This window comes from Malurus melanocephalus, unplaced genomic scaffold (assembly GCF_030028575.1).
Source record: "Malurus melanocephalus ecotype Western Australia unplaced genomic scaffold, MMel_1.1 scaffold_737, whole genome shotgun sequence".
Taxonomy (NCBI): Eukaryota; Metazoa; Chordata; class Aves; order Passeriformes; family Maluridae; genus Malurus; species Malurus melanocephalus.
The window spans coordinates 52,691-74,156 of NW_026623969.1; the positions used below are offsets into that span (position 1 = coordinate 52,691).

Below are 21,466 nucleotides of genomic sequence, written 5' to 3' on the forward strand. Positions count from 1 at the left end.
TATGGAAGCATTTCCTGAAGACTGAAAGATGTTTTGCAGATCAGTTATAGTATTTGCTGCGGGTTTTTTTTTTTTTTTTTTCCTGTACACAAAACTTACTTGTGTTTAGAAAGATTTTTTTTTTTTAAAAAAATCATAATTAGGGATTCTATGTTAAAAATATATACCTTTTTCATCATCATAAGAGGGTGTTTTTTGCTTTTTCTTAACGTTCCAGCACTTCATTGTCTTTTCTGATGCATAAGGATCCTCGAGCTCTGTGACTGAACTAAATTCCATTAAACTGCTTCTGCTTTTCAGTTTTGCTGCTCTGAGCTGTTATCCAGTCGTGGTCTTGATTAAAATACATGTTCTCATTTTGATGGGGCTGTTCTTCAGAGGGAAATTGGAAAATTGCCAGATTTTTAAAAAGTAATTAAAAAAAAAAAAAAAAAAACAAACACACTTTTGTCACAGGTAAAATTAAAAGTATCAAGATGGAGGTGGCAAAGAGAAAGTCATGTTTATTGCCATTTTTCTCTGCTTCAGAAATTTATGCTCTATGCTTTCCTTTCAAATTCTGATTCTGCCTTTCCAGGATCAGTAATTCCCTGAGGTGAAGTCATCATTGTCATCATTGYTGTTGTTATTATTAATGATGAATTATTCATCTGCATTTAAATAATGTTTCTCTTATTTATTTCAAGAAGTACTTTAGAAAGTTTTTTGCCTTCCATACCATGTCAAGATTCTTTAAGTTTTTTACTTAGTGATGCCATGCTTCAAATTATTTTGCATGCACATCATTATTCTCTCTAACCCATTAGTACAGTATCCTAAATTGTTGTACTGCATAGAGCTCATACAATTCAAACTTGGCAGAATTTTATAAGATTAATAAACCACAGTAACTGTAACAGTATGATGATCATTTGGAGTTTTAGTCTGTAATTATTCTACTTTGGCTAACTTACTTTGATGCTCAATGTGCATTGGAAATGGGTTATAAGTGGCAGTGAAATTCTAATAATACATAAAACAATCTTTCACAAATCGCTGTATACTTGAGGAAGGGAATTTTTAAGTAAGTGTCCTGAAAAATGTAATAAGTTTTCTTTAGGACCTGACCTATGATGTAAAAATATTCATTTGGTTTGATTTTGAGGGATGAAGTTTGCTTAACCTTCTTTGAATGTGTCTTTCAAGCTGAAGATACCATTCAGATGTGTGTGAGAATTTATTGTTTTAATAAGTAGCATGCAAGCAGTTTCTTTTCTTTTTTTTCCCACATCCATTTCCTCCGGTAATTATTTTTTATTTAAATCAAGATCAAAAGGACAAAGCAGCCTGTGAAATGAATGTGTATGAGATAATGTCCTTTACCGTGTAGGTGATTTTATTCTTTTCCTCAGTGATAAAAATGATTTTTTTTATTTTTTTTTATAGATGGGAAATTAAGCCACCTAAAAAATAACTGTATATTTAAAAGATATTTACTGTTGAATTAGATCCTGTAGACTGAAGAAGGGCTTCCCTGGAAGTGCTCAAGTTCAGGTTGGATGGGGTTTGGGCAACCTGGTTTAGTGGAAGGTGTCCCTGTCCATGACAGGGGCTTTGGAACTGAATGGTCTTCAAGGCTGCTTCCAACTCAAACAATTCTGTGATTCTATTATTCCCTTCTATTTATTTTAAGAGCTTTATAACAAAGAGAATTGGAAGTCTTTTATCACTTCCATAAAATTGATCAAGTATTACACAAGATTCCACTTGGAGACTTTCTGGTTAAAAAAGTAGGAGAAGGGAATCACAGCTTTTATGAAGACATCTGTATAAAGACCTTGATGAATTGGTTCAGGTATTTGTATTACAAAAATAAGCAAAACAATGTTGTGAAAAAATCAGCCTGGTTTTAAATTGCATTTATTACTGAGGAGATTTTTATTGGAAATACATGAAATTCAATCTTGTTAGTTTATTTCAGGGAATWAATCTTTACTAAAATGGTCCCTTAGATAATATTTATTTCCTTTCACGTTGGTGTGATGAACAGTGGGATTTGTACTGACTGTAGGAGAAACACATTGCCGAGATAATTGTGTTCTCGTTTCGTTTCTGATTTGGGAAAATATTTTTGACTGAAATATCTGGTCACAAAAAAAACAAGGAAGCAGGAAAGAAAAACAAAATATTTTTCTTACTTGGAAAGCTATTTTCATATGTTTAGATAGAAATATAGAAATAGAAATATATCCTAACCAACATATTTGAACATTCTGTTACCAAATTTAAGGACTTTCTCTAAAAGAAATATRCAAGTTCAAATATATTTGCCTGTCAGTTCCTGGGGGTTACAATGTCAGTCACACCAAACCTCATTCCCTACAAGTGGAATAAATTGCATAATACWAAAATATTTTTCCCTTCTGGGATGGGAACTGTGTTCTGATATTTCACACTAACATATTGGTAATTTCCCCCTGATATTTTGCCACAGTTCTGTCATGGATCTAGTTTTGCTATGTCTAAACTAGGCCCATATTGAGGATTTACTATATCTTTCTCATTGCCAATTCATTTTTTAATATGATCAATGCACTTGGCTTATCATGTGGACTTTAATCCATGAATTTTGGTATCACAAAGCAAATTTTGGGATAAAAAAGAAACAGGTCTTGAATGTGGTTTTATGTTATTAGCATGGGGAGTTTAGRGATTCATACTGCCCACAGAGAAGCCATAAATGGGTTAGATTGTTTAGACAGTTATTATATGGTAATGTTAGAAGGTGAAACTCCTACTCCCAYTGTAGGAGTTTGAATTCTCACCAATGACAAAATTTGCTGCTGAAATAATAAGGGCTCTTGAGTGCCAGCCTAAAATCTGCTTCCTTGTGGATGAAAATGCTGACACATTGTCTATCTTAAACAGAATCCAAAATTATTGTACTATTACTAATCTTTGGTAGTATGGAAAAGTGGAATGGAAAAATGATGGTTTCACTCAAAGATGATTTTTAAAGTTAATATTTAATAACCAAATTGTTAAGACCCTAGCTTGATTAAACCAACATCTGTCATCCCCTTTTAACTCTTATTTAGTCCTTCAAATCGTAGAAAACTTAATTTATTATGGTTAAATGAAATATTTGCAGTGTTTGGGTAGTTTTAAAATTATTATTATTATTATTATTATTATTATTATTATTATTATTATTATTATTATTATTATTATTATTATTAAACTTGCAGGGTAAGAGTTTAATGCAGTTTGATGTAGATTGCTATAGCAGTTTTCACCTGTTCTGAGGTGCTCTTCAGTACTACAGAAAGCAGATGTTCTTTTATTTAAATCCTTGAAGTTCTACATTAGTCATAGGATTTGTTTTTCATTTAAAAGGAAAAAAATAACTTAGAGAAGTCAAACATTGCATCAAAATACTGAATTCCATTTCATATTTCTAAATTAAACTGCAGTTAAGAGTTGCATAACAACTTTAACATACTTGAGCAGCTGAAATTATATCTTCATTCATTTGGAGTGAAGAGTTTAAATATATGTTCTATTCTAAGGTAGAAATTGTTTGGATTAAATGAGTCAAAGACAATACAAATTTCACTAAGGAAAGTAAAGATTTAAAATGTTATTGGATGAGGTGGAAAATGTTTGGGTTTGTGTTTCCAAGAATATATTACTATTGATTTTTCGTACAAAAATACCTCACAAGGGAAGAAATTCTTGTCTTTCCTGGTACCAAATACCATCCTTTGTAAATCTCCAGATTTGAATGATAAATCAGATCAGCCAAGACTTTCATGAGGAAGTTTGCTGCACAATGTACATACTTCACAAAAGACAGCTTTGATTGTCCTGCTTTTTGTATGTTGTTGTGATATCTGAATGGAAATATAAGTTTTTTTTCATGTTGCATTTTGTTGATCAATTAAAAAATTAGGTTAAATTTGAAATACAGTCTGCCAAGAATCTGTATGATGAAAGCAAGCTTACTCTTATAAACTTTACCTGTATTTTTTTGTAAAAAATGTTTTTTAGACAGCTATATTATTTTGCTGTAGATTTCTTTGTGAAACACCAGGAAAGATGGAGGAGCATACAGGAGATACAAAGTGGTGTAACTTTTTTTAACTTTTATATTTTTCATTATTATGTGGTACAAGTTGGAAATGTTTCAGTTCTAACCAGCCATGCTATTTGTACATTTTTCAGTGAGTACAGAGGCAACTGCTAATGGTAGAGGGAATGTCTGTGCTAATGAGTTTCTCATGTGTGTGCCAGATGTTGTGTATTTGCAGCAGCTGTAATGTTGGCACAATAAGCGCAGTTCAATAAAATTCAACTTTATTGTAGAAGGAAGATTAATTTTCTAAGCTTTTAACAGATGTCTTAAATGGAACATTTTACTTGAACAGAAACATTGAGCACATAAACATGGGCCATGAAAGGGAACCCTTGTTCTTAATACATTGCTGAAATTAGATTTTAGATTAAGTACTATGGCTTTTCCATTGATCTCTGAACACATATATTTAAAATAGTTGTCTTGGCCATAGAAGTTGTCTTCTGATGAATAATAACAGGGTCAAATGACACAGCGTTCATAAAATAATAAAGATATCTCAAACATTAGGAGTGTGCTCATTTTGCAAAATATTTTTGCTTCCAAAATTATTTTTATAGTTCTGATACACACTGGGTCTATTGCACTCTCTTACCAAACAGCCATAGATATCAATGAGGCTTGGTCTTTTATCAAGGGTCTTCTGTCAGCAAACCAAATAGTGAAGAAAAAAATTATTTTATTTCCTTCCTTCCTTCCTTTATTTCCTTCCCTTTTTTTCCCCATTGAATGTAGTTTTTGACAGTTTGCCTCCTGCACACTACAAGGAGACAATGAACACTATACTTGTGTGGATGCAGCAGTCAGAAACTAAACTCTCCATGCCTCAGGTTGCAATTGCTGAATATGAAATCATGGAGCAGAGACTCAGGGAGTTCAAGGTGAGTGATGATGCTGTGGGGATGAWTGTCTCAGCTGAGAAGTTTAGAAGAATAAACCCCTTAGTTGTCATGAGTCTGCTGAATAATGCCCATTTGCTTTTTAGGTCAGGGCTTCAGGAGATGGTGATTGCTTGCTTATATTAACTCCTGAAGTTAAAGAGTTTAAAGGGGTTTTCACCATTGAGAGCAATTTTATAAGATATTGCAAATGTTAAGGAAAAGCCCTTGTTTGTCCCCTTGGTATATAAAATATTCCTTTGATGATAGCTCTGGTAGTTAAATATAGATTTAGATCATTTCATTTTCCAGTGCTGACATGAAAACAATTCTGATTTGCAAAATGCAGCACAGTCTTTTGTCAGATTTCTTGTCAAATTTACAAGCAGATGCAAATGTGGGACAAATTTTGCCAGTGGGAGAAAACCTTCCCCGTATCTCAATGTCTGATAGAGTTCTCTCGGATGGCTAATGAGCATATTGCTTGATGCACATTCAGAAATAAAGAGTAGAATATAGGAAAAAAGCTAGATGAAGTAAATTCAGGCTGAGAATTGTAAAAGTATTGAGAAGTTGTCAAAAACTTTATGTCACAGAATCAGTTCTTTAAGTTTATTCTTTTCCCCTGTGTTCTGGTTCTTTGGTTCTTTTGAAAGTGCAGCAGATAGTAAATTCCTATCTCAAATAGTAAATTCCTATTGCAAATAAATGAAACTTACATAGATCACATCTATTAACAAGTATAAATACCTCTGGTTATATTCTCAGTTCTACTAAAAGATCTACTTCCTATTTTGCATGAGAAAAACATTTCTAAATAGCCCAGTAAATTATGCCATCTCGTATTTTAGCAAAAGTGACCTCCGTGTCTTGCCTGTGTTTGTGAAATGAAGAGAATTGCCTAGCACACCGGTCAAGATTCCATTTGCTTCTTATTCATAGGCTCTCCAAAGTTCTCTGCAAGAGCAGCAAAAGGGCCTGAACTATCTGAGCACGACTGTGGAAGATTTGTCCAGGAAAGCCCCCGCMGAAGTCAGTCAGAGTTACCGCTCGGAGGTTGAGGTGGTCCTTGGCCGCTGGAAGAAGCTCTCAGCGCAGCTGGCAGAACATTGCCAGAAGCTGGAGGAGCGCCTGACCAAACTCCAGCGATTCCAGGTTAATCAAACCTTTTCACTCTTTTCACCCCACCTTTTCACGTGGTGGCTTTCTGCTGTGGGATTGGGACAGAACACATTTAGGTACTTCCAGAAATTAACGCCAAAGTGAGATGATCAAAACAGTATAAAATAATGTTTTTAATTGTCTGCTTGGTTTTGATGGGGCCAAGATTTTACTTTGAATTCTGATTTTTTGGCCTGTTTCTATGTTGTTTCAGCAGCAAAAAGCTTTCAGTTAAAAATGCTATTAATGTTCCTCTGCTTCCTTTTTTCAGTTTAGCTGAAGCRTTTATTCATGCACCTGAAGTAGCTGTAACCACACTGACTTTAATGAATTCACTTACATAATTAAAGTCATCTATAATATAGTGCTATCTCGGCAGTGGTTGCCAGAAACCAGAARTGTAATTCAGGTCTTTAGAATGGCAGCATTGAAACCTGACCTGGGTATGTGTAGGGCTGTTTCTCACATTTTGCAGGGCTGTTTCTCACTTCTTTCCTCTCCTCTTCTGTCTGTCTGAGATTTTTGCCCTTTTTTAACTACGCTGTCACCGAGCATCACTGTATCACCACAGCATCAGCCACATCCTGTGGTGGTTCCACAGGAGGAAGCTGGAACTGTCCCTGTCCCTGTCCTCACAGATGTCACCCTACTCCCAAAACAGTGACACATAAAAAAGCAATGCCCTTTTTGCTTCAGAAATTCAAACTTTTGTCTTTTCCCTCCCCTCTGCCTCCCGTCTCCACCCCTGCCTCCCTGGCCAAATTTAGGGGTTTGCCCAYGGCTCTTAAAAAGGTCCTGAACATCATGACCATGCTGTGGAGAACATGTATTTTTAACGCTGTGTGAGCTGTTGCTGCACACCAATTTTAGCCCTTACTTTTATTGCTGAAATCCCTCTCATACACATCTAATATAAAATTCATTGTATTTTCAGCTTGTTGAATGACTTCTAATCCAGATTATTGTTTTAACTGTTGTAATTTATGAGATGYATCAGTATGGGATATGATGAAATCACTGTTCGTAAACAAAATGCATTTACAATCTGATTGAAAATGTGAGTCATACATTTGATCTTCATTGGTAGCTGGAGACTAATCTCTTTTTAARTAAATCCCATCAGATCTATATTTTACCACATTAATGAGCTATACTTAAAATATTCTTCTAAAGGTATTAAAGTTTYATCATGAAATATGATTCTGAACTATTTTTACTGTTGGATAATGGAATGCACAGTAGATATTTCAACGGTGTTTTGGTAACTGCCATTCTGAAGTATACTGATAATTTCTGAATGATTAATTTTATTGATTCAGTTCATTTTCCATGGTAGCCTGTTGTTTTTAAATACAACGGTCAGGTTAGGGAAATGTTCCCTTTAGTTACCTGTCTCATAATAGTTACCAAGGCATATTTGTATGCATTTTAGGACACAGTCTGTATTCTAATGTCCTTTTTTGTGCTTTAATTCAACTTTGCATACAGCATTTAATATTGATACATATTTCATTGTTGACGAAAACAGTTTGAAGAAAAAATGCTTTATCATTTACTTTCTATTTTTTTTTGCCATATAAGATTTTTTATTTTAATTTGTTCATCAAATTGTTTATCTAAGATAACATTTTAAGGTAATTTTAAGTGATATTTWTTTCATTCTCATTCTACTTTTCAAGTTTAATTGGATTACCTATGTAATGGTACCTGAAATGGTAGCATTCCCTCTTTTCAAGTATTTGATGTTGTTTTTTTTTATTAACTGCAAATGTTAAATAAAGGCTATGGAAATAATATTACTATTCCGGTGGTAGAAAAAGTAAGTGAGAGTCTGGAATGACTCATTGAGTCATTATATGATTTTAGTTTCAGAGGTGAATCTCTTTCAGTTACTTTTTGGTTTTTTCCTCATTCTAAATAGTAAGGGCATTTTTCTGTGTTGTGTTCTGGCGGAATAATAGACACTAGAGCATATAACTTCCTGAAGGAGTCTGAGGTTTAAAAGGAAGCACAGAAGATTTGATAGGTGAGCCTGAATTAAATGCCAAGTGTGAGTAATCTGAAGCCATAGAAGGAACCAATGAACAAGAATGCAATATCCAAACACAAATGATATCTGGAAGGCATAAATTTGAGGGCCATAAAGTTGCCTGCTYGTAGACACATTAAACTTGGTCAGAAATGGTCAAAGTGCAGGTTAAAGTGTTGATGGCAGTCCTGGATAAAATTGGTTTTGCTTGTTTGCTCTGTTTGTATTTTCAGACAGTTCAATAATCTTGAAATTACATTGCAATGAGTTTTATTTGTAGTGTCAGGATGAATTACRCTCTTGCCTGTCAGGTTTTGTGTGATGCAATGAAATGTCTTTTTAATACACAGAATGACATTAAAACACTGAAGAAGTGGATGGCTGAAGTRGATGTTTTTCTGAAGGAGGAGTGGCCAGCCCTTGGAGACTCAGAAGCACTGGAAAAGCAACTTGAGCAATGCACAGTGAGTATTGCCTGCCTGCTAGGCATTTACTCAATCCCTCTCTATGAGCCAAGCTTATACAGAAATTACAGAAATTTTACTGTTCCTAAATATAAATCCATGTAGAAGGGGGATTGTCTTCTGCAGTGTATTTGAACCTTTTGCATGACCTGAGTTTGAAAGAAAACTCAATTAAAAACATGGAAACTTTAATAGCAGAAGGAGGCACACAGTTGATGGTATTTTTGTGTATTTATAGGAGGAGCAAAATATCAAATACAGGAAATAATATGCAACTAGACTCTAAAGTCAACTGATTATTTACTGTGTTGATCTTAAAAACATTGAACTTTTTTTTTTTAAATCTGTATAAATTGTGACAAAAGATCTTTTTCTGTACCTGTTACTCACACCATTTMCAAACTTTTCTGACTGTGCAAAAAGAACTTGCAGGTATTGTAAGTTATATCCATTCTTTTTCCACTAAACTTACAAGTTCCAGGATGTTGTCTCAGCAGAGTTTTAAAACATTATGAAGTACTGGTACTTCCATCACAAGGTTTACAAATTCTTCTTCCTGTCCCAACAGAGTGTGTGAGTGCATTGAATCTTGAAATCCATTATGGTCCCTGTCTGTATGTTCAGTGGAATTTACAAGTCCTGTAAATGTTCTGGCAGGATGTGTAAATATTATGAAACAGACACAGTGATCTTACGGAACTGCAAGTTCCTCATACTGTCTCTTAGCCATTTTTTTTAAATTATCATTATAATGAATAGAAATATAAGTAAAAGATCTAGGTATTTCTTGTGTTTTCAACCAAAAGCAGGGAAACATTTTAAGAGATATATGGGTCATATATACATTATAAATGTGTATATTTATAGTGCACACACTAAAAATTTCCATAACTTTGGTATAGAATAGTTTGCCACATTACAGCTGCTCATTCCCTTTTTATTTTTTTTCATAGATAAATTTGTTGATTGTGCTCATTTGACTGGAGATCTGGACCCCAGACAAGTCAGAATCTCATGTAGACACAATTTCTTAGGGATACCATAACTGAAACTTTGTGTGAATGCAGCTTGCTAATCCTCTGCTATTCCTTTAGGCTTTGGTAAATGATATCCAGACAATCCAGCCCAGTYTGAACAGTGTTAATGAGATTGGGAAGAAAATGAAGAGTGAAGCAGAGCCAGAATTTGCTTCCAGAATAGAGTCAGAACTAAAGGATCTCAATGCTCAGTGGGACCACATTTGCCAACAGGTACCAAGTCTCCCGCTGTGAATGGTTCTTTTTTAATTAATCATCAGGGTTCTCATAGGTAGAATTTGTATTTCTATACATATGCAGTAGATACAAAGCTGAATTTAGACATATTAATTAAAATAATATTTTACAGAGTTTACTTTAGCCTGTAGCAGTACATGAAAAGTGTATTTATTTATGTTGTAAAACAATATCTTACTATTTTTATGACAAAGTATACACTAATATATTGGATCTAACAGCAGTGTAATTTATGCAAAAGTAGATTTCTGAAGGTGCTGCTTAGGCATTTGCCAAAGCAATCAAATTCTGCATTTATATCTATGTTTTCTTCTACATTGCTTTAATCACGTCATTACTCTGGATGAAATAAAATATTAAAGCAGTGAAGGGTGTGTAATTCAGTCAGTTGGAATTGAGAGTATGTGCACATATGCATGTGTATAAATTAGTCTCCAATGGTTGCATGAACTTGAGAGAATGGGACATAACAGGAAAGGACAGTTCTTTTATTTTAATTAAAGATATTATTAATAAATAATGTTAATGATTAGGAGGCTAAAAATTACTATTATTTCCTTGATGGCATTTGGATTCTTATTGTTTATGACAGTTCAAATAATCTTTCATGTTTTATTACTTTTAAATGTTTCCTACTTGCTCTTTCTCTTGCCTATAACAATGCATATTTGCATAAAGTAAAACTGTTACCTTGTAACATGGTATGTTATTTTCTACATTTTTGTTATTCACTTTACATGTGGAAAATAGTCTTTCTGTATTTTTCTGATAAACATAAAAAAAAGTTGACCTTTGAAATCTGTAAGACATCTTATTGATCCAGTTTTTTAGTCTTTTCCCTTTCACTAGTACGGAGTATTTAATTTTTTTTTTTATTTTTTTTTGTTTTTGGTGTTATTAATAAGCTGGATACCTTTACACTTCTCTGGTAGAAATTTCAAGTACTGCCTTACAAGTATAGAAGCTTTCTTCTGACTCCCCTGAAAATCTGCCTGCAAAAATTTCCATTCAACACAAACTATTGCCTCTCAGTGGGCATTTCTAATGCACTTTCTTCAGTAACAGCTATTAAAATACATAAATAATAAATACAAAGATCAGTTTGGTCTGTGGAAGTTTTCTGAAAAGATTTGGAAAAGGCAGCTTGTGTTGATATACATGCAGTTAATATGTATAAATATATATAATATATATATGAGAGCTGACAATCAGCAATTATCACTGACAATTCAGATATTATTTACAGRTGAGAGAAGATTACCTACTCTTCTGGTGCTGGGACCGAGGAAAGTRTAATTTTGCAGGGCCACATAAAGTTCTGCTTTTATACTCACTGATTGTTGCTCTATTTTGTTCTGTAAAACAACATTTGTGTAGAAGAGCATTTATGTTTAACATTCTGTCCTCAAGGATGAGTAACAAACCAATAACTGCCAGAAATTAAGACCAAATACAAAGAAAACACCTCCTGATATTACTGGAAATAATGTTTACTGAGGCAGCACCACAGAGCAGGATATTGGAGYAATAAACTCTGCAAGCCCAACTCTGAGGAACATCACCAGTACAACTTAGTATTTTTTTGCAAACTTCTTAATACTATTAAAAGCTGGTAAATGGGTCAGTCAGGGACAATTTTGATAGGTTAATACACAATTAATAAGATCAGAGAATAGTTTGGGATGGAGGTGATCTAAAATATCTAAAAATCTAAAATATTATCTACCTCTACACATGAGCAATAAAACACAACCATATGACCCCCACTTAGTGACTGGCAAATGATTTAACAGTAGTACTTTTTCCTTTTAAGATGAATAGTTTCTTCCAGCAAAAGATTGGATTTTTTTCATCACCTTTTTTTTTTAAAAATATTCACCTTTCTGAGACATTCATTGTTGACTTAATCAATAGAGGAAAGATATGCATATTGCTTTATTCTCTAGCAAGTTGCATTCAAACTAGTTAGGTCATCTGACTTTATAGCTCAAGAGGCTTTGCTTTCATCCTTGGATGCACTTTCAAAGTCTCCTGTGGTTTTTTTCTTTTTTCACCTCTCACAGAAGACAGTCCCTCAAATATGTTTTTCTTTTTCTAGATTTATTTTCTGATTGCATCAGCATATGGTGTAGATTCCCATTCTAGAATCATTACAGACTCATTCTGCACAGCCAGTTTTCACTAAAATAAGGATGTACACAAATGTAKCACTTTTTTTGATTGTCTGTTATTAATATCTATCTGATTACTCATTAACATCTCCCTAACTACAGCAATGTTATTAGTATAGGATTTAATTTGATTCTTTTCAGGCTAAAGCATTGTCAAGTTTGTACAGTAGCTTTGCTTTAAGTACCATGTAATCTTTTCTTTCTTAAAGGCCTATGCTAAGAAGGCTGCMTTAAAAGGTGGTTTGGATAAGACTGTGAGTCTCAGAAAGGATTTGTCAGAGATGCATGAGTGGATAACACAAGCTGAGGAAGAATATCTGGAAAGAGATTTTGAGTATAAAACACCTGATGAGTTACAGAGAGCGGTTGAGGAACTGAAGGTAAAAAATAAACTAATTCCTTGAGCTGTGTTCCAAGTTCTTTTTGAAGCTCTCATTGTAAAGAAAGTCTACTCTTTCTTTTAGCTGCTTTGTCAAATCTACTTGCCTAAAGTTAAACATAGTAGATGKCTTGGAGTAATTTCTATTTGGAATATGCTAGAAAATATTTGATATTCCACAACACCTCAGTGCTTTTTTTCCTTTGTTTCATTGGATACTTGATTTGGATGTAACTTCAACATTCTTTTACTTAAGGAATAATTCCTAAAAATTGAGCGTTAGAAGCAGTAGGGTAAAATCAGTTTTATGTCTTTTCTTTGCACTAGAGTGAGCAGGAAAAAAAAAAAAAGGATGCATGTTGGTGTGTGCTATCATGCATATTGTGTCTTTAATGTAGAAATAYAAAAACAGCATATTTGATCTGAATAATGTTTCCTTCATGTGGGATGAAAATGACCTTAGGACAAAAACACTAATTTSTGATACATGCTTACATATGCTCTGGATAAACCATTGGATGTGGGTTTAATTCCTTTTTCAAATGTGAATTTTTTGGCTTGTACTATTCAGGAAGCCAGATTATAACCTGGTTGTCATTATACATATACTTTAACAATCTGTCCAACACTTTGTTTTCAAACTCTTCATCTTCCATGGGTTTTTCTAGTGTTTGAGAGTTTCAGACCATGCAACTGGTGATCTCTGTATTTACTGACACAAATAATTGCTGCCAGTCAGAATGCACATAATATATGGAAATTTATGGAACAACTTAATTGTAAGTGACATAAATATCAAAAGTAAATATCTGCCCTAAAGATACAGTTCCTTTTTAGTAACTGAATGGCAAAATTCAATTTTATCCATTGCACTGCATAATGGAAGAGGTGATATGAATAGCTTTATGTACAATGGATTTCCTAGTAGATATTCTGTACTSAGATGAACTTCTGTTATGTTCAGACTGTGACACCTTGAGCTAGGCAAATAACCAGATTATTTGTCGTGTATCCCATCACCTGCTCTTGATGATCCTTTCCCCAAAGGATTGCAGCCACCTCTCATGTCACAGAAGAGAGAAAATCTGGGCCAGAATTCCATGTTCATTCTGCAGCCCATTTCTTCCCACAGCTAGAGAAGAGGAAAGTCAAGAGCAACCCTGTAAACCTCCTTAGCAATGGCAGCCTGATTACAACTATTCTGGTTCATGAACTTACTCAGAGAGAAAAAAAAATGTCATGTTTTTTGTGGAGGGAGTCTCATTGTAAATTCCTGCAAAGGCCTGTAGGCAGTGATGACACTTTTTGTAATATCACTATGATCTCAATAGTGATATGGTTCCAGTCACAGACCCCAGAAAACACTCAGAGAAAACTGTAATGGGTATGAAGATCACATAACACCAGAGAGAGTAGCAAAAGTGTGAGATACACAGTAGAGGAAAAATAATTCTGGCTTTCTTTTAAATGCAGGTTAGTGACAAGGAATTAATACTCATTCAGAAGTATTTTCCTTTTTTTCTCCTTTGCCTGTGATTTTACCTTTAAGTCTGGATACAAGATTTTGTAACACAACAGATTTTTTTTTGGTTATTTGTGGTTCATAAGTTATGATATTCAAGTCACAGGTATTTGGAGCATTTCTTGGGGGGGGAAAAAAAGTACTGTAATGTTCTATTAGTCTGAGAGCTCCAGAACACTAGATGGGCGTGAGATGATAAATTCTATTGAGTATTGTGTATTAGCACCAAAATGAAACAAAGGTTTTTTGAATGCATTTAGGATTATGTCAGAAAGGCTGGGAATTAAATGTCTGCTGTTGTATTTTACTTTGTTGTTGTAGTATTGTTTGGCTTTTTTCTCCCTCTAGAATTCTGTCAGAGAATTTTGATAGTTATTAGAAATAAGTTTCCTTCTTAAACTAGGACTACAACTACTTTTTTTTTTTTTTTTTCCCCTTTCCAGAGAGCAAAGGAGGAAGCCCTGCAGAAAGAAGTGAAAGTGAAGCTTATTGCAGATTCTGTGAACAATTTTATAGCAAAGGCTCCACCAGCAGCTCATGAGGCTTTGAAAAAGGAGCTCGATGTTCTAATTACCAGCTACCAGCAACTCTGCAGCAGGCTGAACGGAAAGTGGAAGACTTTGGAGGTTTGATATCTTGTCAGCTGTTGTATTTATAGCCCTTCTAACTGCAAGAAATCAGGTGGAGAGTGCAGCTCTATTGTGTGTTATCATGAGTAGCCCCAGGCTATCCTCGCTTTATGAGCCATATCCCAAATATCCCATGTTATGAGCCATACACAAAGTTATTTTGAGAATCATATCTGCTGGAGAATCATGTTGCAGGGGAAGACTGAGACATGACTCTTAGGGCAGAGACAGCAATGGCTGCTCAAKGTTTTTATCCCTCCTGAGTTTAAGCCAGGAATCTGCCTTAAATCTTGGCTGTTCTCTTCATCAGCTCCTCAAGGTTCTGTCTTCCTTTGTTAAGGATTTTGATGGAGTGGCCCTGAAGCTGCTCAGGTGGTGTTATCTCAGCATGGGAGCAGCCTCTGATCTGCTGACAAAATGAGTATTTTTATTTGTTTTTCATGCATTTTGAGTTGACCCTGCCATTTTGGCAAATTTCATTGCAGATTCTTGCCATGGGAGTGCTTTTATATTTTACAGTAGTCACAGTGAATTAAACATGGATTTTTTTTATTGTGAACTAATGTTCAAGAGAGAGCCTCATAGAGGACAATAATATAACAGAGTAAAATTTATCTTGTCTAAATTTCACTGTGGAAAATTAGGTGTGAAGTCTAAACTGGTAATCCATATTTACCCCAATCGTTGATGGTGTGTTGTTTCATGTTAATATCCCTCTGTAACCCTCATTTGGCGTGAGCAGAGTTAGGTGAGATGAATTGCACTCTGGGAACCTTGATCTGCTAAGAGCAGAATGCATTCCAATAGCATTATTTTAGCTTNCCCAAGAAACCCCAAAAATATTATTTATGGAGAGTTTAATTGTTTTGTTTGTGCATAAAGTGCCATTTTTACATGCTTATTTAAGTATCTTCAAGCACTGTATAAATAAAATATTAGRTCATAATTTAATTTAAGGAGATAAGAATATTTTACAATATTATGCTTTGTACTCTAGCACTTAAAAGGTCTATAAAATTGCACTAAATATGGTTTAGAATTAAATTCCATAGAGATTTGAGTCTGAATTCTWAAAAGCTGAAATTTTATGAACCTTTATGAAACTTTAAGCAATTAATATATAGAATATATAAGGAATCTAACTTCATTTTATAATAGACATAAATTTCTAAAATGGGTATTTATATAAGAAAATTTTACAGAAAACTATAAAGTGGATAATACATGAACATGAAGATTCAAGTTGTGTTTTGTGGAAGYWTTCATTTTTTYRTGTTATTTTCWGTGGTTKTSCTCTGTTTAATCARAATGATGGTTTTCTTGTGTTTTATATTTATTTGGATCATATGAGTACTAGGAATTAAAAATCAACTATATGGTCTTGTAACCATCAGGTATCAACCATTTTGCTTTGGGGATGAAGCATGAATATTTTCAGTATTTTAATGAGTGAAAATTTTCTGTGAGGTTTTCAATCTAAATAAACATTTTCTTCATCAGGAGGTATGGGCGTGTTGGCGCGAATTATTGTCATATTTGGATGCAGAAAATAARTGGTTGAATGAGATTGAACTGAAACTCAAAGCAACTGAAAATGTCCAGSGAGGTGCAGAAGAGATTTCTGAATCTTTAGATGTAAGTGCTGACTTAATATCAAATTATATGTATTGATAAATTGTAAATTGCATGTCATTCTAAAAAAAACTATGAATTAACACTGCACGTGAACAAGGTGCAGAATATTTGGAAAGTCCTAAGTTCTCAGTAGATTCAACAAATGAGGTTTTGAATTCAAATCCACCTAATTCAAACAATAATTAAATGTATTATGCCTGGTGTAATAGAAAATTTTGGTAGTGATAAAATAAACCTTCTTAGAAAGAAAAGACCTCACTTTAGCCAATAGAAAAGATGTTGAAGGCCTCAGAGAAGGCAAGTTTTCATCATAGCAGTACAACTTTGTTTATTATTCTTTTATTTTTATTCATGTAGCCTTTCAAATTTGTAGATATTAAGTTAATTAATWCTTAAGTTAACTAATATTTTTAGTGTGTTAAAATACAACATATTGCATTGATAACTCATTTTTGCTGTTGAATTTCATCCATTTAGATACTCAGGAAAGTTTTTCATATTAAAGTGCAACTACTTATTGGGCATAGTCCACGTTTTTAAAATCCAGCAGTAAACAATGCTTTATGAAAAATCTTTGTGCTTGGTAATAAGTAGTATAGAACATTAGTTGTCAAGACATGGAATTTAAGTATTTTATCCATTTTCCTTTACTTTTGTTGTATATGAAATGTAAAAATTCTTATATTTTTAAGGCAAATCAGGACTGCTCTGAAGAATCTTATTTACGAATAGAAAAATAAACTGCTTTTTCCTTTTTTTTTTTTTACTTTTTTTCAGTCTTTGGAACGTTTAATGAGGCATCCAGAAGATAATCGCAACCAGATTCGGGAACTGGCTCAGACGTTGACAGATGGTGGAATMTTGGATGAATTGATCAATGAGAAACTTGAGAAGTTCAATACTCGATGGGAAGAACTTCAGCAGGAGGTATCTTTAGGGTCCTCCAATTAAGTAGAGGAAAGACTAGCACCATTTAAAAATAAAAAATATATTTTGCTGGTACAGTGMAGCTTCTAAACAGGTCACAAACAAAATGTTCCATCAGAAGTGTTTTCATGGTCTTCAATATAGAAAAAAAATTTATTAAATATATATAAATATATTAAATATTAAATATATATATTATACATATATTAAAAAATATATATTAAATATATATATTTTAAATATATAGAAAAATATATTAAAAATATATTTTTAAGACAAGGAGAGCCAAATCTAGCAATATGCTATAGATAYCAGGAAAATATCATTTCAGTGCTTGTTGAAGATCAGAAAGAATTATTGGGGAAAAACCTAGCCAAGGATGTAGACAGCCCCTTTATGACTGTAACCAGAACATGCTCAAAGATGAGCTACAGAAACTGTCAAAAATTACTTGCTCACAGTGATATAAATGTTGCCCAAGTGGAGATTTTTGGAAAGCAGCTGTATTCGAAGGATGACAATGAAAAACATTTTGGTTCTTTCGTGGTGCTTGAAATATATTTGTTCTTGAAAACCRTGGAAGTAAACTACAATAAAAATTAAAGGAAAGTCCTCAGGTGTTCTGAGAATAAACTTGAGGGATGGGAAGGGAAAGAGCTTATTGAAAGTTCTGGTGAAGTGCAGGCATCCACACAATTCTGTGTAGCTGGACAGTGTCATAACAGAAATGTAAACATAAATTTCTCTATATTTGCTCTTTTTTTGGCCCTTTTTTTTTCTCTTTTAAATAATCTCACGTCTGTTTGAATGCAGATACACTCTCTCGAATTCTGCTTCTTGGTATTTTTTATTTTTTTTACTGATTTGGAAGAGAAAACTAGGAATATAGAGAAGGCTTCCAGGGTGTGAGAACAAGAGTTTCAAATAGTCTTTTTGAGTAATAGTTAAATACTATTCAGCCATCAGTAATAGATATTAAAGCAAAATYCATAAAAGTTCCAGGGATTTAGTGTGAAAAGTACATCAGGAAGATGTGTGAAATTCTGGAAATAATTTGGATGACTATACAGGCAAAATATTTAGAAATTTATTCACTGCTGCCCAATTTCTTTCAAAAATAGACAAAAAATTGTGGTGGAGGGCTTTTTTAAATGCTTCTTTGAAAGCTTGATCAGATATTGAGTAGTTAAATACTCATGGCAAGATCTGACTCTGAAGTACATTTTTTTTTTTTTCATAGATTCCTGATACTGAATTTTCTGTGCTGCTTGTGAAGTCTCTTGAAATTCAAGCAGCATTCTCCTTGTATAAAAATATATTGCAGGCACATAACACAAATCAGCTCATGTTCAAGGTCACTTCTCAGACAGGCTAACTGGCAATCCTAAAGTGGTGAAGTTATTTGTTTTTATTTGAATAATTGTGCAGGTAATTACCAAGACAATAAACTAGTGTGGGCAGAAACTGATATGTGAAATATTTATTCACCACTAATAGAGCAACCAAACCAACCCACTTCCATATGAATGATGCTGCAAGACAATGCAGCTTTGCTACTGAGATAGAGATTCATTTTTAAAGGCAGATAATGGCTTTATGTTTGTATGCCTTATCTTCTTTAGTTAACAGAGACTGAGTGTGTGTAGTTTGCTTTTGAACATTTGGGGCTGACTGATAAGCAAGATATACCCTGTCCTTACTTTTCAAGGACTGATCCCCTTACAATCCTGTATATTGGATTTAAGAGACACTAAAGAATTTGAAGCTAATACTGCAAGCAGCTATCATTCCTTGTAATGCTGAAAGTGATTTACATCCTGTCCAGCAAACTTCAAAAATGTCAACGAGATATTCTTGAGACTATGCTTGCAAAAAAACTGTACAAAACATTATTGTTCACATGAGTTTTACACTAGATTCAATTGTCATTATTGGGTGCTGTCTCTTAATTCCTTTTAGGACTCCCCTGAAGACTACCTTTGGCTTCTTTCAAAGAGCACACATTCATCATTTGACACAATTTTTCTGTTTTGTTCTCCTCCCCAGAGTAGAARGAATATTTCACACCCCATCTCCACATGATTGCTTTGGAGGTTGCTAAGAGGGCTGCTTTTGCAAGTTCTGAGGCCTCATCTGCCCTCAGTGATTAACTAAAGAGATAGAAAAGTCTTCCTTGGTATAGTTTGCAGTTTTGGAATTCAGTTGATCGAAGATGAATGTCACTTAATGGCTGGGAGGTCAAATATTTGTAGCCAGTTACTTGAAAAGCACTGTGTAATATTATTAAAACTTTCAGAAGAATGAGTTCTAGGTTGGAGGGTGTTAAAAATTCATGGGTCCAATATAATGTTTTTAATTTTTAAAAATGTGTTTCTAATTTAAATCTAAGCATAAACATTAATTCGCTCTGATCAGACAAAATGTGGAGATTAACATRTTTGGAATTTGATGTGAGTGGTACTGAGAAGTTGTGATATATCTGAGTCACAACCATTATASCACCAAGAGTCAGGTTAAATTTTAATGTAATTTAAACAAGTTAGGAAGGAATTTTAAAGTTTTAAAATTTTTACTTTGCCTGTTACAACATTTCTCAATAATACAAGAGTATAACGGAGACCAAAAAAAACCCCAAAAAACAATAAACTGGCACATCTGCCTTTCTCAAAAGATTCTTTTCCATGAGCTATAACTTAAAAGCTAATTCACAAATTTAATTCTGCATTTTAAATAAATATACCCTGTAGTGAAAGTGCTATAATTTTCAAAAGGTTTTGTTCTATTATACTCCCACAGCCCAGCTACTGAGTACTGCCTCAACAACAGTACTTGTTTAATCATAGAACTCTAACCAACATCTTAATAACTGCACATGTAACTGTTCTCATTAAATAGGTGAAATGTATTATTTAAGAAAAAAGCGGTCATATCTATAAATACAGATTTATAACATTCAGCATCAAAGAATGAACTATAGTCTTTTCCTTAATGTTGCATTTTATATGGACAATATGCAATGTTGGTATTTCCTGCATTTACCATTGACCTTTGTTAAATTGTAAACAGTTTATGCAGTACATTATATCACAAAAAGTCTTATGTTTATCATAAGCCCGCCAAAAATCTATAAAAACCCTGTAGAGATTTCAATTAAAAATTTATTCTACAAATATTTCCCCTTCTCTTTCATTTTTATAGTGCCTAACAGCAGATTTTTTTTCTTTGAACTAGTTTTCAGATAGTTGACAGCTGTCAACATTTTCCTGCCTCAGAAATCATTAAACACTTGGTTCTTTTCCTGAGATTTTTTATTTAGCAATTAACTGTCAGCCACTTCTCTTTAGAGACCAAAGTCTTCAGCTTTATTGACTATGATCTGATAGCAAAGCTGGAGCTTCTTTTTATGTTCTCAGACCCATTTACACACTGTAGTGTTAAGCCATCTATTTTTTCCTACAACGAGATAGAAACCCCACTATATTTCAGGAAAGAAATAAACAAATGAACCACCCAGAACGTCATATATTCAAATATTTTTATATCRTAAACATATAAAATTTTAGCTCTCAGCTCTCACACATCTTTAAAAAATATGCACATACAGATTTTTCACACAGCGAGATATGTGAGTTGTAGGGACAAATTTGAAACTCAGGGTGGCAGACGTAAGTTTGTAGTATGACTTCTCCTTTTTGTAAAGCATTCTAATGCTTATHTCCACCAGCAACTCTTTTCTACAGAAAGAGAGGAAAGTGGCTCGTCAATATTATGGCATTCCCCTTGATTTAATGAATTAAATATTCTGCAATATTTAGTAGTATTATTTTAATAGTACCAGGGACCTATTTAGTGAAAAAGATTAGATTTTTGAATCARGGGTTGTGTACTGGAGAAATATGTTACATTGCATGACTGTACTGTACCTTTTATAAGGTTATTGTAAAGGTTTTCATTACATTTGTTGCAGGAATTCAACAGGGTCAGCTCTGGGATTGACTTCAGCAATGAAATGGGGTATTTTTGTCTTTATGTGCATGTTATGTACACATAAAGACACCACAAGTATGAATATATATCTGACTTTATATCTACTTGAAATACAAATGCAAAAAATGAGTCACACTCAGGCAAGAATTTATTTTCATTTACCTTATCTGCTATAATATTTGATCAATGAGTCTTAATTTTTCCAGTTGTATTCAAAAATAGGATTTTGTTATACGTGGTTTCTGATGATATCAACATAGAGATGATAATTTTTCAATCACCACTTTTTTTTTTTT

At 33.5% G+C, this 21,466-nt stretch overlaps 1 protein-coding gene across 1 annotated transcript in view; it reads left to right on the plus strand.

The window, feature by feature from the left end:
• LOC130584614 (dystrophin) overlaps positions 1-21,466 on the plus strand; it is a gene marked incomplete at its 5' end in the record, with an annotated part of 165,056 nt that overhangs the window by 51,359 nt on the left and 92,231 nt on the right. Inside the window, 8 exons of the mRNA XM_057384700.1 lie at positions 4,850-4,995; positions 5,935-6,147; positions 8,533-8,646; positions 9,741-9,896; positions 12,301-12,471; positions 14,436-14,618; positions 16,122-16,256; positions 17,034-17,183. Coding sequence (XP_057240683.1) covers positions 4,850-4,995; positions 5,935-6,147; positions 8,533-8,646; positions 9,741-9,896; positions 12,301-12,471; positions 14,436-14,618; positions 16,122-16,256; positions 17,034-17,183 — 1,268 coding nt within the window. The remainder of the gene's footprint in view (positions 1-4,849; positions 4,996-5,934; positions 6,148-8,532; positions 8,647-9,740; positions 9,897-12,300; positions 12,472-14,435; positions 14,619-16,121; positions 16,257-17,033; positions 17,184-21,466) is intronic.